General features: G+C 30.3%; 4 protein-coding genes across 9 annotated transcripts; 3 read left to right on the top strand and 1 right to left on the bottom strand.

Moving 5' to 3' along the window:
• Positions 1-18: 18 nt before the first annotated feature.
• Positions 19-15,763, top strand: LOC109605120 (zinc transporter 1). Of its 4 annotated transcripts, XR_007548666.1 has the most exons (8): positions 19-366; positions 10,611-10,794; positions 12,961-13,183; positions 13,931-14,193; positions 14,254-14,513; positions 14,573-14,804; positions 14,874-15,056; positions 15,539-15,763. XR_007548666.1 is itself a non-coding variant. In XM_020021692.2 (7 exons), the coding sequence occupies exons 2-7, from the start codon at positions 10,618-10,620 to the stop codon at positions 15,677-15,679; spliced, it is 1,296 nt and encodes a 431-aa protein (XP_019877251.2). In that variant the 5' UTR covers positions 23-366; positions 10,611-10,617; the 3' UTR covers positions 15,680-15,763. The 4 variants fall into 4 exon arrangements, 3 of the variants coding, with proteins under 3 accessions (XP_019877251.2, XP_019877253.2, XP_019877252.2); XM_020021692.2 differs by lacking the exon at positions 14,874-15,056 and having other exon boundaries at positions 23-366; XM_020021694.2 differs by lacking the exons at positions 19-366; positions 14,874-15,056 and adding an exon at positions 6,242-6,336.
• Positions 15,764-16,425: 662 nt separating this feature from the next.
• Positions 16,426-17,999, top strand: LOC109605116 (actin-related protein 10). Its single transcript, XM_020021688.2, has 5 exons — positions 16,426-16,577; positions 16,629-16,869; positions 16,922-17,118; positions 17,170-17,660; positions 17,714-17,999. Exons 1-5 carry the CDS (start codon positions 16,510-16,512, stop codon positions 17,830-17,832), a joined length of 1,116 nt encoding a protein of 371 aa, XP_019877247.1. The 5' UTR covers positions 16,426-16,509; the 3' UTR covers positions 17,833-17,999.
• Positions 18,000-18,799: 800 nt separating this feature from the next.
• Positions 18,800-20,759, top strand: LOC109605114 (ATPase ASNA1 homolog). The gene is made up of 3 exons (XM_020021682.2): positions 18,800-19,032; positions 19,086-19,315; positions 19,516-20,759. Exons 1-3 carry the CDS (start codon positions 18,923-18,925, stop codon positions 20,163-20,165), a joined length of 990 nt encoding a protein of 329 aa, XP_019877241.2. The 5' UTR covers positions 18,800-18,922; the 3' UTR covers positions 20,166-20,759.
• A 52-nt stretch (positions 20,760-20,811) lies between these two features.
• LOC109605115 (uncharacterized) lies at positions 20,812-25,251 on the bottom strand. Of its 3 annotated transcripts, none has more exons than XM_020021685.2 (5): positions 25,166-25,251; positions 23,612-23,731; positions 23,254-23,552; positions 21,610-21,832; positions 20,812-21,559 (listed from the first exon to the last, which is right to left on the bottom strand). In XM_020021685.2, exons 2-5 carry the CDS (start codon positions 23,697-23,699, stop codon positions 21,096-21,098), a joined length of 1,074 nt encoding a protein of 357 aa, XP_019877244.2. In that variant the 5' UTR covers positions 23,700-23,731; positions 25,166-25,251; the 3' UTR covers positions 20,812-21,095. The 3 variants fall into 3 exon arrangements, with proteins under 3 accessions (XP_019877244.2, XP_019877245.2, XP_049825878.1); XM_020021686.2 differs by lacking the exon at positions 25,166-25,251 and adding an exon at positions 23,997-24,084; XM_049969921.1 differs by lacking the exons at positions 20,812-21,559; positions 21,610-21,832; positions 25,166-25,251 and adding exons at positions 21,979-22,359; positions 22,409-22,616; positions 23,997-24,119.
• Positions 25,252-25,823: the final 572 nt, after the last annotated feature.

Below are 25,823 nucleotides of genomic sequence, written 5' to 3'. Positions count from 1 at the left end.
TTACCATACAAATGATCCAATAATAATTTGGTGTGAATATTTTTTAGTAACCCGGGGAAAATAGAGTCGTTAAAATTTCAGTGATTATGTTCCTGCGGTCGCCCAAACACTATCAATTTGACGTTTACATCATTGGAAAAAATCCAGCAGTTACTCGAAGACTTCCATTGCAAAAGGTCGTGTATTTTGTCAGACCGCGCCGTTTCTAACATAACATAAATAAAAGTCGTTCCGTTTTTTGCGTGTACACATAAAATGCACGTTGAAAATGTGAAAAAGTGCACCTGAAAACGAGGCCAGTGACCAGAATAATTTTCAGTTTCGGGCAGTTTTCAATCTGAAGATATTTATTATATTTTAATTAAGGTGAGTACCCACATAACGTCGACGGTGCAACACCCTCGGCATTAATACCAACAAGGGAATTTTCTTTGTTTACCCGTCTATTTTCGTACAGTCTAATTTTACCCAAAAACCACACCAGTTTCCTTTGTTTTCGTCCACACATTGTTATGCGTCCTCAGGCTTATTAATAATTCCGTGTGTGCGTCCCGTTTTTTACGTTTTAATGAAACGCGTTAATCTACGAATTAAATGCGTTAACGAATCGGGCGGGCGAATAAAATCGTGACCGACATTTCTCAATTAAAGTTAATACCAGAAGAAAACCGACCAGCCTATTATTCTGCTCGTTGTTTGTATGGACTTTATTAATTGATTGAAAGTAAAATCCGTGTTGGTGTGCGAATTATATAGGAATTTTTTCCGCGAACAAAGGCCCGGGAGGTGTTTTCGGCTTGTTTACACGTTTTCCACCGAATCACATAAATCATGTGGGGAAAGGTTAATTTTTTAAATTTGACGAGTGTGGCATTGAAATTTACTGGAAACGTCTTTTTTCCCCATATTTTTTCTCTGACTCATTTTACAAACAGGTAATTGCGTAATGTATTTTTGGAATTGGGTAATGACTAATTAATAGTCAGAAGAAACGATCAGATTTGCAATGATATTATCATTTGTATTATCTGGACGTTTATAAGAGGCTGCGGCGTCATAAAATTGAAATTTAATTGATTTTTTAATTAGCTGTTAACATTCAACATTGCTATTGAATTTAATTTATCATTCGGTTAGCTGTGTAATAAAAACTGTTTTAAAATTAAGCATGTGGCAAAACAATACTACAAAAAATATAGGAAATAAACTGGAAATTGATCTACAATATTTATATAAACATTGTAAAACACTACAAACAGAAGATACTGAAATGCTTATTCTTATTAAAACGTTGTATGCAACAATATGATAACCGCATTTTTATATCAGTATTTTGATTACCAGATCACTAAATGAACATTATTAAAGTGTACTTTTTGTATTAAATAAAGTCATAATTTACTTAGAATTATTATAGTTGTAGTCATTATTGTACCAACTTTTTTAAAATGTAAAATATTTTAATTATAATTAAATGTATTATATATATAAATATGTATTTGTTAAATAATTTATCCACAACTTTAAACAAAATTGTTAATATTTTGTTGGCTACCCTTTGTTATAACCAGCTGTAAACGCTGAAACATTGGCAGTGGTCGTTTAAAATTAAATTAACTACCACAATTCAACTAAATTTGATGCATTTTAGTGTTTTAATCGAGGTTATATGACATTTCACAAGTTTTTAACTGTATTTAGATCCCGTCATTGTGCTGGCCAATAGAGAATCTCAACAGTTTTATATTGTAACCAACTTTGAACAACTTTGAATGCTTACTTCGTATCATTATCATGTATAAAAATCCATGTAATTGGTAAATTTTCGTTGGAAAAGTGTTCATGATATCTCTGTATACAAAACTATCTATTTCACTAATAATTTTTAAAAAATTAAATATAGATTCGTCACTAAAATTAGTGGAAACTAGGTTTTTTTATAGAGTAACTAGTTGTACAACAGACACAACAATAACAGAAAAAAATAATAAATATTATAGATACTGGCATCCAATTCAAGAAGTACAGCTCATATTTTTAACATATTTTAATAAGTTACTATAATTATGGCCACTACTGTATGGAAGCAAATTATTCTATAATATATTCATGAACTCGTCTATACGATGAGGGGGACCTACACCACAAGCAGAGAAACATCCCCATACTATAATTGAGCCACCATCATGTTTCCCGTAGATCGTGTAAGAGAAGCAGCACCGTTATTTTTAATTAAGTTTGATTTATCATCAAAACTACCCGTTTCCAATGATCTGTGTTTTGTGGTACAGTGAAAGTGGTCCTGGGCAAATCGAAGCTGGGCCGTCACATTCTCAGTAAAAAGGAAGCTTTTTTTACTCGTCTGCGGCCAAACAAACCCTTATCCACTAACCTTTTTTTTGCAGTCCCTAAACTAATTTCAGCAAGTCTCTTTTCCTTCAGATTGGTTTTAATTTAAACTGACGATAAGAATGGTTGGTTTTTTGACACTTGAATTATCCATTTATTGATTTACTTTGAAGTTTTTCAAACTGACTCAATATTCTCATAGCTCTTTTATCAGGTTTCTCTTGATTTTTCAGCAATAGGAAAAACGACCGACTTATAACTGTTATGAAAATTTTAAATCAATACCTTTTTATTTTGTCCATGAACTAATAAGTAAGTTAAGAGTATATTCAAGTAATACAGCTCATATTCTTCATATATTGTATTTTAAGATATATACTTATAAATAAATTCAAATTATGCAAAATGTTGTTTTTCTAGTTTTAAATAAAGGTGGTTTGATAGTTTAATATTGTTCATTTGGTAGATTTAAAATTATACAAACGTTTTAATACTGTGTTGATGCTCATTATTAATTAAACAAATACACGTACAATATGGTTAACAGTTTTGTAACAACTTAGATAATGATATAGTTACAATCAGTCAATAATTGTTAACATTTTAAATGGGTGCGAGTTATATTAATAATCATTGTTATTAGCTTGATAAAATAAACCATGAATTATTAATACTTGAAATACTATTTGTTGGTGACATTTTGAATGTGGAGCCTCAAAAAGTTACAAAAAATATTAAGAATACAAGATGAAGGTTACATTATCAAAACATGTTTACGATCGTTTATCCCATGTTAATCCAGATTTTTACATAATTTCACTGTTCGCATACAAAACAACAAAAACCGGACCATAAAAAACATTTTCTTAGTGGACACAATATATTCATCGACTCTAAATTATATCACACATAAACATCTGTCGCAATCCAACATTGAAATCTCCCATTTTCGTCTTTGACACTGGAAAACCGAGGTAAAAACGTCGGACACACCGTGAGTCAGTGGATGTGCCGTAAAAGCCGAAAGTCGGTTGGTCAATTTCCACCTGACTTTGAATTCGTAATCGGTCGTCGGAGCAGGAATTTCAAGAAAACGCGACATTGGTACGGTACGAACGTGAATCGAATAAATTTTTTAGTGTGTGACGTGAACGGTTTTCTTCATCCTGTTCCCTGTGTTCGGTTTTTGTTAGCGTCGTCGGACTTTAATTAGATTGGTCGAGTCGGAAGTGCGCATGAGCAGACACTAGCTATTTATGGGATTTTACCAATGCAAGATTGAAAATTCATTTAATTCTGTGATGAATCGATTAATCGAATTATGTACACTGCTGTAAGCTAATTTAATTTGTGATCTATTTCAAATACAATGACACAATCGATGCTGCAACCGATGGTTTAAAATTCCACCGAAACTAAGGACGTAACCGTTTTAATCAGTGTGAAATTTTGGTGATTACCAAATACGTTTTGATTGAATGTCAATTGACTCTTTCTACTACAGTATATTTTACATATAATTATTAAGTTATATTTTCTTGCTTTTACCATCAAGACTCGTTTAGATTGTCATGAATAAATCTCGATATTATTTTCTAAGGGACGGATATTAAAAATGCGTCCCGTTATGAATTATTCATGGAGTTATGTTATGAAATATCATACCGATGACTTTATAACATCAACAGTTGATTATTTTGTTTCCCATCAGTATCATACTGAAGCCGCAATATTTGTCGGTGGTTTGAGATAATATTAACAAACAAACATCTAACAAAATTATCAGGTTAAGTTTATAACTTATTTAATACTTTCAAGGTAGTTATTGGAAATTTTGTTTTGATGTGCATCACATTAATTTTCCACATATCTGAACTTTCAGCAAACAGTCTTATTTTTAGATGTAGAAATCGATTTATGATGGCTTTGGTAATTCATCACGTTAACCGAATGTGCATCAGAGTGTTTTAGCTACAAATAGCAGTGGAATGATGAGTGGGAGTATATATTATTAAAAATAAGTGATAACTAAATATTAAAGAATATCAATAATGTTTTATCGAGAATTTAAAAATATTAGAATTAAATTTCGAAAAAATAAACTCCAATGAAGTAGCTAGTGATTAAATAATTAATTCGTTCATTTTAGTTGGTGAAGTTTAAATTTATACTAGTCAATATAATTTATAAATTTCCTTGAGCTGTTATCAACCTTTAGAAATCGTATTATTAATAATTCATTATTGTCTCTAAAATTAGGCATTTATTTAATCAATATTAAAAACAAGTAATAATGAAAATATTGAAGAATCTCAACAGTGCAGGCTTAATAATTCATGGAGAGTTTAAAAATATTATAATAAAATTTCAATGAAGTGTCTAGTGATTAAACATTTAATTTGTTAATTTTACTTGGTGTATTTTAAATGTATACTAATCAATTTAATTGTTAATATTCCTTGAGCTGAAATCAACCTTTGATATGTGAAATCGTATTATTAATTATTCAGTGCTGTCCTTAAAATTAGGTATCTATTTAAATCAGTATTAAAATAAGTAATATCCAAAATATTGAAGAATTTAACCTTTATGTGTGTGATATTATTAATAATCAGTGTTGTCCTAAAAATTAATATATAAATTAAAATTATAAAATAATTAATGCCATTCCAACACATTATTACAATTTAAAATTTTATAAACTTATAACAATAAAAAATAATAATTTAAATATTAAGCATTTTGATACAAACCATTAATTTCATTCAGTTTAATTTTGTTACAATTTAATAACGTGTTAAAGTTGACATTTCGATTTCTGTAACAAACAAGCATTTTCCCCGACAAAGTTAAACAAAAACATTTGTTGGCGTTCTGTTTTCTCTCGTTCCGCAAATAAAAGTAATTGTTTCACGTCGCTCAATCATACTTCTATGCTGCATTGATCGTACCACTATTTTTAGAAGTTGACTCGATGTGTGGCTATTGCAATAACACCATCGTTAAACTAATGCATCTGGATCATTTTAATCTATCAGTAAATTATGAAAAAATGGCAAGTCATTATGTAATTAAATTGTTGATTTTATAATAAAAGTTATGTTCTTATTTTGGGGACCTCACTTAATTCGTTTCATGTTGAGTTGAGTAATGCACATCTACAATTATATTGTTGGTGTCGTCTGCAATTTAACGAATGAGCTATTTTATTTATTACATTTGTTAAATGATATATAGTTGGCTATGATAATATTTTGTCGTCTTTATACAATTTCCGGACATCTTTTGATAAATTTTTTGTTAAATTTTAAACTAAATTTGAATACAAATTTATAACCTGGATCTAAAAGTGGAGTAGACTTTAACTGAGTTCTCCAAAATATATTTAAATGAATGAATATTCAGTTCTTTCCACTGACATTGATCGTGGTTACATTCTCGTTCAGAATCCTCACAAATCATTCAGGAAATAAAGCCACAGAAGCTAAAAAATCAACTTTGTCACCAGAAAAAAACTAAATTCAATTCATCGGTATTAGGAAATCAAATGTGTTTGTGCAAATTGCCTCGCAGTGATGAAACAATCATCTTGGGTTCGTGTGCAACCTATTCAAGTAAATAGATATTCTATTTAAATAATTCATTCCATTCATTTTCGTACGACTTTTAAATTTAATCGTTTAGATCAGGACGTGCATTCTTTATTAATATTTGTTAATAACGTGCCGTAATCCACAACCAATACAAATTTCAAACACAAAATTGTCAGTAGGATTTAATCAGCGAGTTTAAACCAACAATGTGCTGGCTTATAATTACTAACACACAAAGATTTTCCCCGAGATAAAAATGTTTGACTAGCCTAAAAACCTGCAAATTTTGCACCCGACCAAAATGTAAATGAGTTCAGCAGTCGGATTGTGTGTGCCGTTCAAATTAATTTGATAAGTGAGCAATTTAGGTTACCCACAAAACAATCGATATCAGGTAATTTTTATGTTGAACGAGTGGCGTCTTATTTACGATGAGAGGAGGGACATTTACTATTATTAAACACAAATCTTGTTATGAATCTAATAAGATTCTCATTGGGACAAATATGGAATTTATGTTTGTTAGTGTTACCTAAAAATGTTAATGTAAAAAGTTAGTTAAAAATAAAACAAACAAAAAATTGCAAAAATGAGTATGATACAATTTATATTGTAGAATGTACAATTTTTAAATAATCTGTCAATATAAGAAATTAAGAGTAAAAGACTAAAATTAGTAAAATTACGTTACTAAATTTATTAAACTAAATTATTACTAAAATTATTAAACTAAATGTTTTAAAAATGATTATAAATATATAAAGTTGTGTAATAAAATATTTATTTTGGATATTAAAATATTGAATAAATAGAATTGGTAGAATAGTCCTAAAATTAGTAAATCTTAACTTATTAGTAAATGAATTGTATTTCAATTTTAATTTAGCATCTTTAAAAGTATTAAAAAATGAAATTATAAAGTTATAAAATAACAATTTTAGATATTAAATTTTTGAAAATATAAACAAATTTAAAGAATTATATTAGTAAAAAATATAAAAAAAATAAATAAATATAAAAATACAAAATGTATTTTAAAAATTAAAGAGCTAACAATGTAAAAAACTAGTTATTTATATTCTTGATAATCTTGTTTTTAAAACTTCATAATATTTAACCAATCTTGTTTGATTATGTGTATTTAAATATTCAATTATTGCAATATTCATACACAAAGCAATTTATTATTTAAAATTAGCAAAGTTAAAGCCATGATTCATTCATTCAGATACTCAGAAATTTAATTTGCTACATGTTATTGAAAATCCTTCGAAACTATTTTCAGTACACAATTGTTAGAATATGTAGTCAAATATTCGAATTGAATTCTGTGCCCCATTGCAATGTAAAGAAATGAAAGCAATGCACGTGCATACTCGTACGTAGCGCATCTATATTAGGTGTACGAATTTAATTTCTCGAATATTTTTGTCTGCATTGCTTTTGTCACTAGTAGTTACCGAAACCTTTCGCATTCCATTTTTAATTTATTATTTGTTTGTATTTATAGACAAAGCTTCAATTTTCCAATAAACTTAATGTCAAATTCCTTATTATCTTTGATTCGGGCAGCAATGTTTGTCTTATTTAGTAGTCACGTATTAAGTTAACAGTTTTGTCAAACAAGGTAGATGCATGTACAGTCATGTATGGCTAGCTAAACAGGTCCAACATGAATTATGAGGCACTTACGTCAACATTTGTTTGGGACATTATTGAATGTAGCTCAATCCTACATTCCCTTGTTGACGGAGGTTAAAATTGGACAAACTTGTTGAATTTAATTTTTTGGCAGTTTGTCAAAAAGCTTCGAACTCCCAACAGATTTATTTCTATATACAGTAGTGGCCACAATTATAGCAACTTACTAAAATATATTAAACATGAGCTGAACTACTTGAATTGGATGCCAGTACCTATAATGTTTATTGTTGTTCTGTTATTGTTGTGCCTACTATGCAACTGTTCGGGGATCAAAATGTCCAGTTCCAAACGGGCACTATCAAATAGATTTTTTCGAGTGAAGAGTGATACCTCATTCACAACGTATTTTTATTCTCTATTAATACCATTTTGCTGCCTAAAACTCGATGAACAATTAACAAAATTGTGAGCTGAATCAACCTGTTAAACTTTTAAAAAACTATTTATTGTTAGTAAAAAAAATCGATAATCGTACAATAAATAGGAATTATACTAAGTTTACTTGTGAATTGTTGGTCGAGCTTATAACTTTTTACGACCTCATTGTGTATATAGTTTTTTCATATATATGTCACTGGAATTAAACCAAGACACAACACAACAAAAATCCGTCAAACCCAAATGCGGAGATGAATAAAATCACAAAGACCCATTAAATCGTGTTTAGACACGGATTACAATCCACTTTGTCTGATAAGAACGCAATTTGTGGGTCAATGGTTATAATTTTTTTCCCTCCCCGGTGACAAGATCATTATCGTTGACGACGATTGTCTCCGTTTAATCTCTCGCTACCCGTGCGACAATTACGGTCGTTCGAAAGTGATTGAATTGATTTTTCCGATTTCGAACCGTGCATTGAAATCGCACCGACCAACCGCGATATCGGGTTTCCCGTCGCGTCCGGATTTATTGAAAAAACAACGTGTGGTGGCGATGACAATAACTTGTGCCTGGTTTTTGTTCCGTTCTTCCTTTAGGAAATAGTCTGGTTTCGACTGTTGTTTGTTTCGGTGCGTCGACGAACGGGAATCGTGCCAAAAAAGGGGTAAATTACTTTCTACACTAACCGTTTCACAGTTTGTTTAAAAATGTTTTTTTTTTTTTTGAGAAATCATTTGGCATCAGTTTTGGGTCACAACGTGACGAAATGTGTCAAAAAATTTGAATAAAACTACGATATTCGGACTCGATTATGAAAGTGGCTTGCGAATTGTGTAATTATGGAGGACAATGCGCTGATACATAGATAAGAAAAGAAAGTTTCATCAAGTTTCAAAGAACACTCGTGTGTTTTTCGGAGTTTCTTTGTTCAGATACTCTTGAAAATTCAAAACTTAAGAATCAGCTTGAAACTTAATCAATAATTTTATTTGGAGAACAATGAATAAGGCTTTATCTTAATAAGTGTACATTATTTTTGATTACAACTTACTTAATGAGAATATAATAATTTATATAAAATTAATAAATATAATCATAAATAATCTGTGCAATATTCTTATCATTAATTTTTATTTATTTTATTTTGTTATTATTTTTGGATAATTACCTCATCTAATTTTCAAAGAACACTCGAATGTTTTCCGAAGTTTCTTTGTTCATATATTGTTGGAAATTCAAAATTTAAGAATCAGCTTGAAACTTAATCAGTAATTTTATTTGGAGATCAATGAACAAGACTTTATCTTAATAAGTGTACATTATATTTTGTTACGACTTACTTGATGAGAATATAATTTGTAATTAATAAATATAATCATAAACAATCTATGCAGTATTTTTATTATTAATTTTTATTTATTTTGTTATTTACATAATCTAATTTTAATTATATATCTTATATATACAGTAGTGGCCATAAGTGTAGCAACTTATTAAAATATACAGTACTACTGGAATTGTATGCTAGTGCCTATAAAGTTTACAGTCTTTTGTGCACCTGGTTGATATAACTTTATTCGTTAAAAAATTGCGTACTTCTACAAATATTTAATCATTATAAATGCATTTCTAAATTAAGTTGCTATATTTATGTCCACCTCAATTCAGAAAAATATATATGACATTTTATAAAAATAGTTACTGTACTATATACAAAACAACAATGGTATATTAAGATTATTTCAGCAGTTGACTAGTTATGTCTAAAATATTTAACGTTTTAATAAGTTATTATAATAATGACCACTACTGTATATTTTTTTTAGAAATATAAAACTTAAAAATCAGGTTAAAACTTTGAAGAACAATGAACAAAGCTTGAACTTAATAAATTTACATTACTTTTGATTAACTTAATGACAAAACTTATTATAAAATTAATAAATATCTATTTTTCATTACCTTATCTAATTTTAACATTTCATTGTTGTTCTAGGTAACAAATTTATTATTATTTCTTCATAATTTGGTAACAAAATATTAAATTATCTGGAGTAATTTTGTAATTTTGTTTTATGCAATTAATGCATTGTTCTATTATCTAGTAATCAGTAAACAAGTTGCAATTATAAATTCCACAATAAATGATATATAATAATATAACAGATGTGATGTAACGTTCATATCTTTTAGTCCCAGACTAATTAATTTTATGAAATATTAATCTCCCATTAATTTGAAATATATTTTGTTTGATCCTTCAACAGCCTTCCATTCCGAATCCTTCAAAGTTCGCTAAATCCGTTCGTGTACTGTTACCGAAATATTGTGTTACGTCTAGGCATGAACCATCCATCCATTAAAAAAATATATTCATGAGACAATATTCACCTGCGTATGTTCTTTTACATTTCCTCAATACAAAGTGGCAATAAAAACGTGTCGTGTCGCCTTTATGATCCGTGGAGCAAGAATGAAAGTGCGTAAATTAGCATAAAAAATTCCATTATGAAAAAATTCAATTAAAACTGTTCGTACTTCCAGAAACAATAAGAAATTAATTTAATTTATTTTTTTCAGATAGAATATGGGACGATTCAGCGGCAAAAAATGCCGCCTCCTCTCGATGCTGTGGCTGACGACGGCGTTCTTCTTCGTCGAGATTATCGTCGGATACATTACCAATTCGATGGCCCTTGTGGCGGACAGTTTTCACATGTTAAGTGACGTGGCGGCACTTTGTATAGCGTTCATATCTGTCAAGGTAATTTAAACAATTCGTGGGACATTTATTTATAAATTTCATTGTGTCACACACATGAGTTTTTGAACCATGCACAGTTATTTGCAAATTTGCATGGGAACAGTAATTAAACACCTACATGTGTTTAAAAGTCAAATTATCTTAATATAAATAAAATCTAGGACAGATTTTTATTATTATTTTTTTTAAATTCACATAAAACATTCGAAAGTGTTGCCAGTTATGCCACATACAGTGGTGGTATTATTGCAAATTTTTAATGTAAATTTCTGTGTCCTATTTCCTCCGGGTTGTCTATGATTTCAGTTGACGATGAGATTGTTTTTTGAAGTTTGATTTATCGAGTTATCGATTTTCTTTCAAATTTTTCAAATACAGACAATTTGTATCATAATTACCATTTGGCCAGTTTCTTCAAAATTTTTAATAATTCAGGAAATGATTGGCTAGTAATTCTTGGCCATCTCTCCTTGTTTCTTTCGGTCTTGGTAACGTTGTATTATTATTTTCTTGCAGTTTCACTTTGACCAAATATTTAAAAAAAATATAATAAGCTAGTAAATAATCGATTTAAATTCACAAAAAGCAATCAAATGCACAATTTTTGAAAGAATAAAATTAGATTTACCAGTTACATAGCAGACGCAACAATACATATTTTTAATACATTTTAATAAGTTGCTGTAATTATGACCACTATTGTATAAATGAATTAGCATTACATAAGTCAGTTTACACATTTTCTCCAGGTTTCTCAAATTAATGTTCAACGTTTACAAGATTTATTAAAATGAAAGTTTGAACAAAATTTATGTAACAAAAAATAAGTAAGCCTTTAAATATTTGTGCAATTTGATTGTTTATCAAAAACATATTGCATGACTTATATTAACATTTAAAAATGTGCAACACTCATTTTATAAAGTCTATAAAAGGTCGTTGATATTTTTTAAGGAAAACTGCATAAACAATCGTTTTTATACGTTCGACACTACTTAACTGAACCTAAAAGTGCATCGTCCCTGACTTTAATGTAAAAATATATCCATATTGTGCTTAATCGTTTCACAAGAGCGAAATCTGCCATTGTTTGTAATGTGCTGTAAACCACACCAAACAAAATCATATTTAAACGTCTAAAATAATTGTTATTCAAACGATAACGAACAGCATAGTTTTAATTGTATTGCATTTTTTCAACTTAAAATTAGACAAGGTTAAACCAGCATTTTACAACACAGTAACGCTTAAAAATACATTCGTGCAATAATTATGAATCGCATAAGAAACACTCTCTTCGGGAAAACACAACGAATCGTTAAAAATAATACGTTAATTAACTATCAGAAAGTAAAACGTCGAGTTTCATAAATTAAATAGACCGTTGAGTGTAAACTGTGAAAAACGATCTTGGAAGATGCATCGCATTGTTTTCCACATATGTATAGGGTGTGTCGAAACAGTTGTCTTAAGTGTCCAGAGCTTACCAACTTTTTAAACAATGTCAATAACAATTAATTATATAGATTTTATTTTATAGAATAAATTTCTAAATCTTAAGAGATTTATTTTATTGAGTACCTTATATTATAATATTTTAAAAGAATTGAACTCTGAATACTTAAGTCGGTTCTCGTAATAGCCAAAGACAATCAATTTAGGACATCATGTACAGCACGAACGGTTTATTTAACTTGACAATTTTTTCTATTTTACGCCAAGTTACAACGCCCAAATGGATTTGTTCCAGCCACAACACCTGTTGTAACGCCCAACTTGTATAGTTCTTTGTAATATCACGACAAAGATATTTCTTTAGTCAGTTTACGTACACGTTTATCTCTAGCTGATAAACCACAGCACAAAAGCAATTTCAACATGCAGTGTACAATTTTGGTTTATCAGTTCGTAGATGATTATTAATTTCCCGTGGTGACTTAATTAAATATTGTTGTCGGACGGAAATTAATCATGTAAAGAATGCTAATAATGGTAAATCGGTATTGCACGTGGCAAACTTCATTATTAGGACGGTCATTATGCGAATTATCCGTGAATACCAATCATACATCATCACGTAAACGCAAGGACGACAATTAGAAAGACGTGCACATGTATGAAATCTCTTTTTAGCAATAATAACCAACAATTCTTGTCATTTTTCAGATGTCGCCGAAGAAATGGTCGAAGAACACATTCGGATGGGCGAGGGCCGAGGTGCTGGGCGCACTGGTCAACGCCGTCTTCCTTGTCGCCCTGTGTTTCTCCATAACTGTGGAGGCGTGCAAACGGTTCATCGAGGTCGAACGCATTCACGATCCGAAATTGCTGGTCGCCGTCGGTGTCGCCGGACTTGTCGTCAATCTAGTCGGGCTGGCCCTTTTCCATGGTCAGTCAATAAACTTTTCTAATCTAATATTTTAGTGTAAAAATCTATAAATTCTCTGAATTACATTAAAAATGATTCAGGGTTATAAATTAAGAAGATTCTTAAAAAAAAGTTGAATGAGGGGGGCTCATTTCAAAGTTATAAGCTTCAGAAGTTCTCGTTGGGCTGACCCTTTTCCATGGTCAATAAATCAAGTTTTTTTTGTTGTATGAATCATACAATTATTTTAAAATATTTTAGAAATTTGCAACATAAATTGGTATATTGTTGTCGCTTCCGTTTATAATGGCACAAATAAATATTATAATTTTTCTTCTATTAATTATTATTGTAAAAATATAATTTCTAAGATGGTAATTTAGAACTGTTTTATCTTATTAGAGATTATTTTAGATAGAATTTTGTTAATGATTTGAATAAGATATTAATTTTTTTGGTCATTTTATAATTAATTTAATAACAATACATTAATTATCTAATTTAATTTTGAAATTTTGTTTCATTATTTATTAATTATTGTATTGTCCTATTATCTAGTTATCAATACATAATTATTATTAAGTTTTAAAAGTACTCATGATATAGTATCGCAAATTAATTCATTTGATTAAATTATCCATAATATGTTATAAAACTCAATATTAAGAATGTTCTTAATGATTAATTTTATATGTATTTGTTTATGTAAAAATACAATGAACAAAAATGCCTGTATTAGCAATAATTGAATTAAACAATGAATTTCAGAGCACGGAAGTTCGCACGGTCATTCGCACGGTCGCCTATCGCATTCGAGAAATCGACTTACGCAACTCGCGGTGACCGACGACAACGAGAACGACGAGACGTTCCAGTCGCCGCCCCAGCCAGACCCAGCGGCCGACATGGCCCAGAGGCTGGCGTCGCCGCATGGCCACTCGCACTCGGCCACACAGATGAACATGCGTGGTGTCTTTCTGCACGTGCTCAGCGACGCACTCGGCAGCGTCATCGTCGTCATATCCGCATTGGTTAGCACCATTTCAATACATGCCAGAAGATAGTTTAATTGGTGATTGTTCTTGTTGCAGATCTTCTGGCTGACGGAGTGGACGTACAAGTTCTACATAGACCCGGCACTCAGTATCTTACTGGTGCTCCTCATCCTCCACTCAGTGTGGCCGCTGCTCAGGGACTCGGCACTGATTTTGTTGCAGACGGTACCGACGCACATTCAAGTGGACGCCATCCAACGTAAATTGCTGTCCAAAGTGGACGGCGTCTTGGCCGTACACGAGTTCCACGTCTGGCAATTGGCCGGCGACAGGATCATCGCCTCCGCTCACATTCGGTACGTTGACATTAGCACCGTACTTTCAGTAAACTAATTAATTACATCGTTGTGTGCAGTTGTCGCAATCTCTCCGAGTACATGATGATCGCGGAAAAGGTAAAGGAGTTCTTCCACAATGAGGGCATCCACTCGACCACCATCCAGCCGGAGTTCATCGATTACACTGACATTCCGACCAGCTCGCTGGGCGGACAGCCAAACGTGACCGAGGACTGCGTGCTGGACTGTCCGAAGACGAACGAAATGGACAACTGCCTCAAGAACACTTGCTGCGGACCTTCCAAACAGGTAAAGTCCATATCAACAATACCATTTTTACATTGCGTCTGGAAATATAAACTAGCCCGTTTTTCTTAGGATTCGTTCGAATATTCTTTTAACGTGAAAAATATGTTCAAAGTATTCAAAAAAGCTAAGCCGAAAACTGAGGAGTTGGTGGAGATTTGTCATACATTTTCTAAGAGCAATGTATAAGTAGCAGTGTTAGAAGAAATGGAAGATTACGTTTTTTCTGAAGACTGCTAAAATAAACAATTTCACGTGAGCGAGTTTCTAGTTTTGATTATTTCTTGGTGATTACGTTGACATATACATATTTGAGAATAATAACACAGTTACCAATGTTATGCAAAACTTTTAACCAATTAAAACTGCAATTACAACAGTCCCCATTAATTTTTCCTGCAGTATTTACATTCCATTATAGTCCTCACAACAATAATTATTATTTTCTCATAACACTTGTGTTTCTGCCATGTTACTAGAATAATTCACCAAGAATATATGAAAATGTTTTGCACAACAAATTTATTAGTAGATACCAGTGTGAGTTGCATTCCCTTGTTTTATTCATTGATAATAAAATACATATTGTATTGTACCTCATTTTCATAAATAATGACTATAATATACACATGTAAATAACAAATAAATGTCAAGTAATTGTCTTATTCCTGTACTAATTTTTTAGTGATGAGTTGCTTTCATTCTATGATTTATTTTATTTTATTTTTTTTTTTCAGGGAAAAGATGGATCTAGTCCAAATAATACCCCTTTGTGTAGACAAAGATCATCCGTAGCTTCAATCCCAAACTATAGTACAGAAGCTGCCGTCAATGAAATGGAAAAAGGAGTACTCCTTGAGAAATCCAACAATTTTTAAAATAAAAAACTGTGATTCTAGTTAAGGGTGTAATTTTAAATTAATGACTAATTAAAGTATATAAGTATTAAATTATATAAGTTATTTTTGGTGTTTTATTTTTGCTTATAAAGAACTTTATGAGATTGTTGACTGTAAATGGACTTATTCACAAATGTATTTTGTTAATTGCTTATGTTTCCTCAAGATTTATGTGTCCATTATTTGCCAATAAGAATTTTAATTGTGATAAAGAATAATTAAATTAATTTAAAAATTTAAAATTAGCTTTTGTATTAAGCATTTATGTATGTATTTGTTATATTTCTAGTAAAAAATTTCTAAATTTTCTGCTAACTTGTAAATTTAGAAATAAAAGAATTAATAAAATATTTTTCATTAATTACAATCCCTACACTGGAGTTGAAATAATTATAAACAACATTTAAAATAAATAAAAATCAAATTTATAGTACTTCATTAAGTGAGTGGAACTTAAGGTTCAGAATAATTTTTAGTTAAATTATGTAATATACAAAACTATTGGAATAACTACAAAAATTAACGAATTGCTTCTCATTTATAGTCAAATTATGTGTATCAGTTATTTTAAATTTATAGTTATACTTATAACTGTAATAATATATTTTAAAAAATTTAATCAAGTACTTTTTTACCTACAATATAAACAGTAGTAAATATGCAACCCACAATACGGACAGCACCCCAACTAAAAAGTGACATTTAAATTTTGAGGTTATGTTTAAATGTCAAATTGTGTGGCAAATAAACCTTAAACAACGTTATTCCTTTGAATATCAATGTTTTATGTATGATACAAACCACCAAACATGCCCTTATACGAAGCCTCAAGTGACAAACTCATCGTTGTACTGGACATAGGATCCGCTTACACCAAGTCAGTTTAAATGATATGTTTGAAAACCCAAATTTAAACAGTTAATTCCAGATTCGGATTTACCGGAGAATTCTCACCAAGGTGCATAATCCGTTCTGAAGTTTATTGTAAAAGAACGAAACGTGTAAGACGGATAATTGACTATGAAGACTCTGAAGACCTGTATGATCTGCTTGTTGAATTTCTCCATAAGATTTACTTTAAATATGCCTTAATTAGTCCGAAAGATAGGCCAATTGTGGTCGTTGAAAGTCTCCTCTCTCCTACTTTGTTCAGGGAAACATTAGCTAAGGTTAGATACTCTAAATTGTCATAAATAAATATAGTTACCATAAGTATTGTAGGTTTTGTTTGTGCATTATGAAGTGTCAATGATGTTAGTCTTACCATCACATTTAGTGGCACTTTCCAGCTTGGCTGTTGAAACAGCATTGGTTGTTGACATTGGATACAAGGAAGGAGTTGTCATACCCATTTGTTATGGTTTACCTATTGTTCAAGCCTGGCAGGCTTTGCCCATTGGAGGAGAAGCTGTTCACAAGTAATCCCCACTAAATAGTTTTTGAAGTTTTCTAATTAGTGGTTGTTGTAGTAATATCAAGTCACTGCTCGACAGTGCTGGAAATAGTGTGAAAAATATTCCTGAGTCAGTTCTGGAAGATGTGAAAGTCAAGTGTTGCTTTGTAACTAAAAAAGCCAGGGCAGAACAGTTAGCCTTATCCAAACCTGAAATAACAGCATGTCCAGATGTTAAATTTCCTTTGGCTGGCACTGATACATTACTAGTATCAGGGAAATGTAGGGAAATGGCTTATGAAGTTCTGTATGATGAAGACAATGATCATTTAAGTTTATCCACAATGATTTTGGATGCAATTTTGAAAGTTGATATGGATTTGAGGCAACAACTGGCGGAAAATTTAATTCTCATAGGAGGCACAACCATGGTACCAGGTTTTAAAGCCAGACTAAAGGAGGAACTGCAGAAGCAATTACAGTTTGAAAGGTACAATACATTGAAGATTAACAAGTTTAAATTCCACACATTACCATGCAAGGAAAACTTTGCAGCTTGGCTTGGAGGTAATACATTAAATAATATAATTTACATTTCATTAATTGTTTTGATTACTTAGGAGCAATTTATGGTGCAACAGAACTGCTGAACATAAATGGCTTGTCTAGGGAAAACTACATTAAAGACAAACACTTACCTGATTGGATTAATCTTAAGGACAACGTACGCACTTTATAATTTTTATATTAACTTTTTGTATTATAAATAAGCATATATAATAATACTAATATGAAGAATTATATTTGATAAGCTGATACTTATCGTACTTCTTTATTAATTTATTAATTTGTTACTTTATGCAACATTTTATTTATACATTTTAAAATAAAAAGATTCTTTTCTTATATTTTTGTTTTCATATAATTATTTGAAAATTTCCAAAATAATAATATTGACTTGAATGTTTTAAATTAAATAAATAAAAGAGAATTTTCGTTTTATTTTCAATCGTCGTTTTAAATTCTTCTACCCTTTGATACATTTTGAAAAGTTTAGCAATATTTTTCAAGAAGAATGTTTATTACCTTCCTTTTCAGTATAAAATAAATAATCAAGCCCTTTCATCATTATCTTTGTTTTTAACGAACATTTTTTTGTTCGTGATTTTGTTCTTTTTTTCACATTATTAATTTCTAATTTTGTTCAAAAACTGTGATTTTACGGAACCGATTTTGGATTTTAGCCTGCATGATAATGCTCACAAATATATTTTTTTAAATTTAATAGTATTAATTACTGAATATATTTTTTAGATTATATTTTAATAAAACTCTTAATTTTAATTAACTCTTTTCTTCAAAACATTGGAAAATTCACCTAGAACTAAACAGCAATTAAAAGTAATATGTAAATATAATTAAATAAAATATATTTTGAATGTTAGGTTAATGTAATAAATTTTATGCCAAAAAGTAAGTGATAATAAAAGAGTGGCAACATTGCATTTTAAACTCCCAGTATATGTGAGCATGCGCATGAATAATTTCTTACTTTCATATATTAGTTTTATTGATGTTTTCTATGTATCTGTCTAAAATGAAAAATTATCTTACATTAATTAATCACCACATTCTTAAATATCAATTTTTTTCATCAAATTTCAAATATCAAATTAAGTGTACCTTTACTTGTCAATGGTGAACAGGGATAAAGAAAACATGGCAGATTCAATTCTGGTTGTTGCGAATCTGTGATGGTGTGACATCCCATCTGTTTTGCCGTCAACATTTCGAGGTTATTTTAAAATTACAGTGCTAAATTAAAAATTATGTCTAATTTGGAACTTCTTGAACCTTCTTTAAAAAACATAATCGAACAAACCACTCTAAAGTGGATTTTCGTGGGTGGTAAGGGTGGTGTTGGTAAAACAACATGTAGGTTAGTATTATCATTTTCCACTATTTCTCATCAGATTAATGATTTTTCAACAGTTGCAGCTTAGCTGTGCAGTTATCCAAGGTTAGACAATCAGTGTTGATTATATCCACGGATCCAGCACATAATATTTCAGATGCCTTTGATCAAAAGTTCACCAAAGTCCCCACTTTGGTTAAGGGGTTCACTAATTTATATGCCATGGAAATTGATCCAAATGTGGGTGTTAATGAGTTGCCTGAAGAATATTTCGACGGTGAAACAGATGCAATTAAACTAAGTAAAGGTGAATGTGATTTCTACAAGAGGTTTTGTCATAATGATAAATTTAAATAGTTAAATTTGTGTTTTCAGCTAATTGTAAATATCTTAAACCAAGTAAATATTTAAATAACTAACATGTGGTATAAAAACATAAATAAAAGAATATTGGTCTAATTAGACCATTGTTGTGATTTAATTAGATACTAACATTATTAATTTCAGGATTTTTCCAAGAAATAATTGGCTCAATCCCCGGTATCGACGAGGCAATGAGTTACGCTGAAGTGATGCGTCTTATCAAAGGCATGAACTTCTCCGCCGTCGTCTTCGACACAGCCCCAACCGGTCACACGTTACGTCTTCTGTCGTTCCCGCAGGTCGTGGAAAAAGGACTGGGCAAATTGCTCCGATTAAAAATGAAGCTGACACCCCTCATGACGCAATGCAGCACGCTATTCGGCATGACGGACTTGACCGCCGACAATTTCACTTCAAAATTAGAAGATATGCTGGCCATTATCAAAACCATGAATGAACAGTTCCAAAACGCGGATCAGACCACTTTTGTGTGCGTTTGTATTGCGGAGTTCCTGTCACTGTATGAAACCGAACGACTTGTACAAGAGTTAACTAAATGTAAAATAGACACTCATAACATTATAGTCAATCAGTTGTTGTTCAAGAAGCCTGGTGAGGCGCCTTGTAAAATGTGCTCTGCAAGATATAAAATACAAGAGAAATATATAGATCAAATTAACGATTTGTATGAGGACTTTCATGTGGTCAAGTTGCCGCTTCTAGATAGAGAAGTACGCGGTGTCGAAAGCGTTAAAGCTTTTTCTGAAAATTTAATAAAGCCTTACACAATTTAGTATAATGTACATTATAATAGTAATCTTATTTTATTCAAATATTGGGATAATGTGGTCTTATTTTTACTGTCTAGTTATGTCTTTTTATAAATTGTATTTTAGTGCACATTTATATACACTCTTTTAAACGATTATTGTCCCATACTTTGGTGTGGTTGTGTTTCTATTTAAAAATTTAAATATAGTACTGAAAGCAATGGAAAACGCCAAAACTAATATATAAATATACAAATATTTAAATTTATTATTATTTATTTGCACCTCTTTTAGGTATAAAGAATCACATTTTGTTCAATCATTTTAATCTTTCTGTCTTAATTTGTTCATTTTTGTATTACATATTATATTTATCATATTTTAGAAGTAATTTAGGTATCTTAAAGAAGTCCATATCATAAAAGTACATTAAGCTGTTAAGTCTCAAATGATTTTTTTAATGTATAAGGCTGTGCAATATTCTTTATATACACCTGTAATTATATTGGTGATTGGGTGACAAAGTGTACTTGTTTTAATTATTTTGAAACTATTTTGATGTTTAATGGTTTTGTAAATATGAAAAGTAACGAGTTTATAATAAACAGCTTAATTCACTATTAGTTTTTTATTTAGTGGCCTATCTAAGTAAAATAGTAAAACTCATATATACTCATGTGTGTACATGTATATTATTTAATGATCACAAATTTTATAAATTTACATAAATTTTACAATACAAATAAAAAAAATTGGACTGGATTGGTTATTACCTAAATAAATTTGTACATATATAATTTATTTCAATAATTACGGACGAACAATTTAAATATAGTTCTTTCAACCAGCTAAATAAGTTCTCAAATGATTGAAAATATATTTTAGTTTAGAAAAAATGGCAGAAGAAGCTGCTTGAAGGAACTTACTTGTATTGACATTACTGGAAGACACTTTTTAAACCCTTGGGGTTTTCGATTTGTCTGGAGGAGATACATCAGTGGGTGGAATGTATCTTAAAAAACCAGAAGTGCTGGGAGAAGTTGCTGTATTGCTAGGAGGAGTTCTAGTAGTGCTTGAGGTTTTTGGTTTGTTCATAGAAGCAACATTCGCAATAATATCCGTCAATTCTGAGAATCTATTTAGATAATAATTAGGTCTGCATGCATCGGGGTAATCCCAATCCTCTTCTAGATCATCCATATCTGTGATACCTGTAAGCACCAGAAGTGTTTGGTAATCACTACTATTACCGAACTGAATATCCTGTATTAAATTGTCCCCCACGAACAGCACACGTTTCGGATCAGTGATATTGAACTTCGCCCTTATAAAGTCGGCCATTTTTTGACCGGGTTTGCCAAAGGGAATGCCGCGAACTCCACATATTTTTTCTAACTGATGTTGAAAGTAATGTGGACCTAAAAAATACATATAAGACAACAGTTAAATTAGTTTTTAATTTTTTTACCAATTGCCTCTACTGGAGGTCCCCCTTCTACGGAAGGGCCCATTGGAAGGACTTTATCGGTAGCTCCATATAATAATTGGACGTCCCTTCTTGCCAAGTAAGTTTTTGCTAACATAAGGCTCATGAAGTTTAGGTTGATGTCTATGTCTACCACTACGGCACCCACATCTGGATTATCCACTGTGTATTGGACAAGGTCATGCATCCCAGGTACGAATCCAGGCTACACATAAAAGTTTACATATTTTTAAATACACTTTATTGTAATTAAGTCTAAGAAAATAAAGCTATTATTTTTAAATATTCCCACTGATTGTGTTGTAGTCTTAGAAAAAGTTTTTATTATTATAGTGACGGAAATTAAACACATTATAGCAGAATTCCTTTATTATATTATTATAAACTATCCTTAGAGTCACTTTGTAGTAAAGTCTTTACAGTTATCAATAACATCAATAATCGACGGGAATGAATCCAAATAATAGTCTGGTTTTAGCACTTCTGGTCTATCCCAATTTTGTAAAGTCTCCTTTTGTACGTCACCAGTTAACACCAGCAATTTTTGAAAACCACCCGCATTTGCAAAACCCATGTCCTGGTTGAGCATGTCTCCAACAAATAGTACTCTTTTAGGATCTTTTATTGTGAATTTATCTTTTATAAAGTCAGCTAGCAAAGGACTTGGCTTTGCAAACTTCAGTGGTTCCACACCTGTCATTTCTTCCAACAGCTTTTGGAAATAATAGGGACCTTAAAAGGATCAAATTAAATTTTCAGTGATTGACCGTGAATAAGTTACCTAATATTCTCGTTTTATCATTCAGAGACATGATTTTTTCGCCTGCGCCCATTAATAAAAGTACATCTTTCCTTTTAAGATAAATAGTAGATAACATTAGTTTCATATAGCAAACATTAATGTCAATGTCTGAAATGACTGCTCCAACGTCCGGATTGTCGTTTAACTCAGCCAACAAAGCTGAAGCTGTTTCTTCTACATAACTAGGCTAAAAAATTAATATAGTGTTTTTTTTCTTCAATATAAAATATATTTTGAAAGCAAGCAAAGCTATTGATTGTTAGTTACTGTACCTTTACCTTTTCTGAAAAAAGCACTATACACTATCGAAACTGAGAAGTAGCCGAAAGTTGGTAAAATATTATTTACCAAAACCGTTCATAAGCGATAAGTTTTTATTTTACTTTTGGTGACACATATACATATGCATGCAATTATCCAATGATTAAGTATTAATTACAAGCTACGGAATTTTGAATATCCATGATTTGTTAAAACAATTTTGTTGATTTATAGTCTAAGGATATACAGTAGTTGTCATTAGGATAGCAATTTCTTTAAATGTTTAATGTTTTAGCCATAACTCTTTTATGTAATGTCGACATTTAAAATAATATTTATTATTGTTTTTTATATAGTTTTATAAAAACTACTATATTCTTATTCTATAAAATTGTATACATATTTTTCCGAATCAAGCTGGACAAAATATAGTAAAAATGTGTTAATTAATTTAACATTGTACCCTGTCCAAATTAGACAATTCCTATACAATACAAAGTGATCGCATATATATATTTAATTAAATATATTTATACACATCAATCAATTGTGGAAAAACTTACCCCAGCAGGGGCGACCCTAAATCCAGCAATTTCCAGTTCGCTTTTCAATGAAGGTGGTCCCATAACGTACAGCTGCTTTTGAAAATTGGTTTTCCTTAAATATTCAATCATTGCCATTGTTGGCACAGCGAAACAACCTGGTTCGGGTTCAAAATCAAGTTTTTCCAACCTTTTATAAAAATTTTCCAAACTGTAGATCGTGTTGTTGGACACGAATCGAACTTGTTTGCCCAATTCTCTGAGTTTCCTCACTGCCAGAGGCGCATTGGGGATTGCTCCACACGTATACCATATAACTCCTAAATAATAACAGCAATTTTTTTTCAATTAATCGGTGGCACATTAATAAGTCACTTACCATCACAGTCTAAGAGCACCATGTCGAAACTGTCGAGGAATTCCTTTTGTTCCTGAGCACTCAGACTCCTTAAATTTTTAAACTCCATCCTCGAGCGCTCACTCTGGACTGATCAGCGGCCTGCGACAATAAATATTATCATAACAGACCTAAACAACTTATTCAACACGTCAAACGTAAATTTTAATATGAATGGAAAAAAGATAATCGTGGCTTCAAACCACAAAAGGGAGTGTGTAACTATTCCAAAATATGATTACAGTCAGAATGTCGATCTTAGATGTGTCATCAATGTTGAAATTAAAATAGCCAGAATTTTGCTTCTTCCATTGAAAATGAGTTATTTCTAACAACTAAAAATATAAAATATATTCATGGTATTTACCTAGTTTTTACAATGCTGAATGTAAAGGTGGAAATCCAATTTTAGATATTTTGTACATTTATTATATGAAAAGTCATATCAAATAAATGTATCAACCTGTTAAATAATGTATGATCAGTTGATTAAGGTGTTACCAATAAAAATTATTAAAAGTTTCACTCAAAGTTTATATTAATAAAAATGACAAAATTAAATATTAATAACAAGATAATTATATAAAATGCATTGTTAACAATTTTCAATGGAAATTTATGAGCACAATACCTACGTATTTCTACGCATATTTATCATTTATAATAACATATTTTTGGAACTTTTATGTGTGTAATTTTATAATCCTACTTAAAAACCACCAGCAATAAATTAGTCTACAATTCAACACCTTTTTGTACTTTTCTATAGACCAGTATGTTATTTTTAGGCTCTTTGTTGTTTGTAAATCAATAAAATCTTTTAAACAAGTAGTCACACAATAACACATCACATGTGTATTTAAATCCAAACGTGGCTTAAATAGTCTAACATTCACTCAATAGGGAAATTATTCACATTCTACAAATTGAAATGAATGTACGTTATCTTAAAGTTATGCACATTTCGCACTGTAACTTTATTTTAGTTACTTTTTTATTGTAAATTATTTATTGTTAATAAGGTTGATGTTAATATCATACATTTATTATACTAAAAACATAATTGTTGTTCGTTTAATGCCTGTGCGTTGAACAGTGATAAACAATTAAAAAATGAACAAAAAGCCTATTCAAAAAAATTGAATAGAAGACACAGACATTGTTTCTTTAATAATAGACTTATTTAAATATTTATTATTCTTATCTTATTTTTGTAGTATGTGTATTTATATCGCATAATATGTTAAAAAATGTATGTCAAAATTCATTGAAAAACCATGTATTTCTTGATTCCATTTATAAAAATTGTTTTTTTGGTTTTATATCAAAAATAGTGACGTTTTATTTTACAAAACAAGTTTGTTAAATTCAATTAATTTCGCGGAACTTAATTAAATTAATTTCAAAAATATAAGTTGTACTTAATATAAAAAATAATTGAATGAAAAGAATATGATAAACCCAAAGAAACCAAAAGACACTCTTGTATAAGATTTATAAATTTAAATTAAATATGTGTCAAAATGATTAAATTACCTGCCGAGTTCAGTTCACACATTAACACCACACAATAAACTAATTTCAGAATTTACTAACTAAACATTACAATGGTATAAACTGACTGAAATAAGTAAGGAACTATATCCTTTTCAAAAATGAGCGAAATTTAAATACCATAATTAATGTTTACATAAAATGTTATTAAAATGATTAAGGTCAATTTGTATAGTACTTAAACATCGTTTGTAATTATAAACAAAGTTGTACAGTTCCTACAGATTATGTTAAATTGGTTACATATTCTTAACGATCAATTAAAATAAACACAACCCTTATATTAACACACTATAGGCGGGTAGCAAAATAATCCAAATTAAGTTGTTGAATAATAACAAAAACTAAGAAATAATTCTTTCAGTTTCGTATGTAAACCAATAGAGTAAAATTATCTCAACCCGCTTTTAAAGTAAGTACATTCAAAAAAGGTAAAAATTACCCGCTAACAATCAACAGTTCTCGAGACGGGTATTTTTACCCGACCCGCTTATAGTGTGTTAATTACTTGTATAAGTTGGAGGTTTATTTGTAATTATCTAGATCTAATAGTCTTTTTGTTTAAATATTGAAAATAAGAAGAAATTATGGTTATTGATGGAAGAATTATCTTGACTTTTGTAGCCATCTAGCGGACATA

This window comes from Aethina tumida, chromosome 7, assembly GCF_024364675.1.
Source record: "Aethina tumida isolate Nest 87 chromosome 7, icAetTumi1.1, whole genome shotgun sequence".
NCBI lineage: Eukaryota > Metazoa > Arthropoda > Insecta > Coleoptera > Nitidulidae > Aethina > Aethina tumida.
Note: the sequence above shows the minus strand (reverse complement) of the source record. Positions and strands in the feature narration are given on the sequence as shown.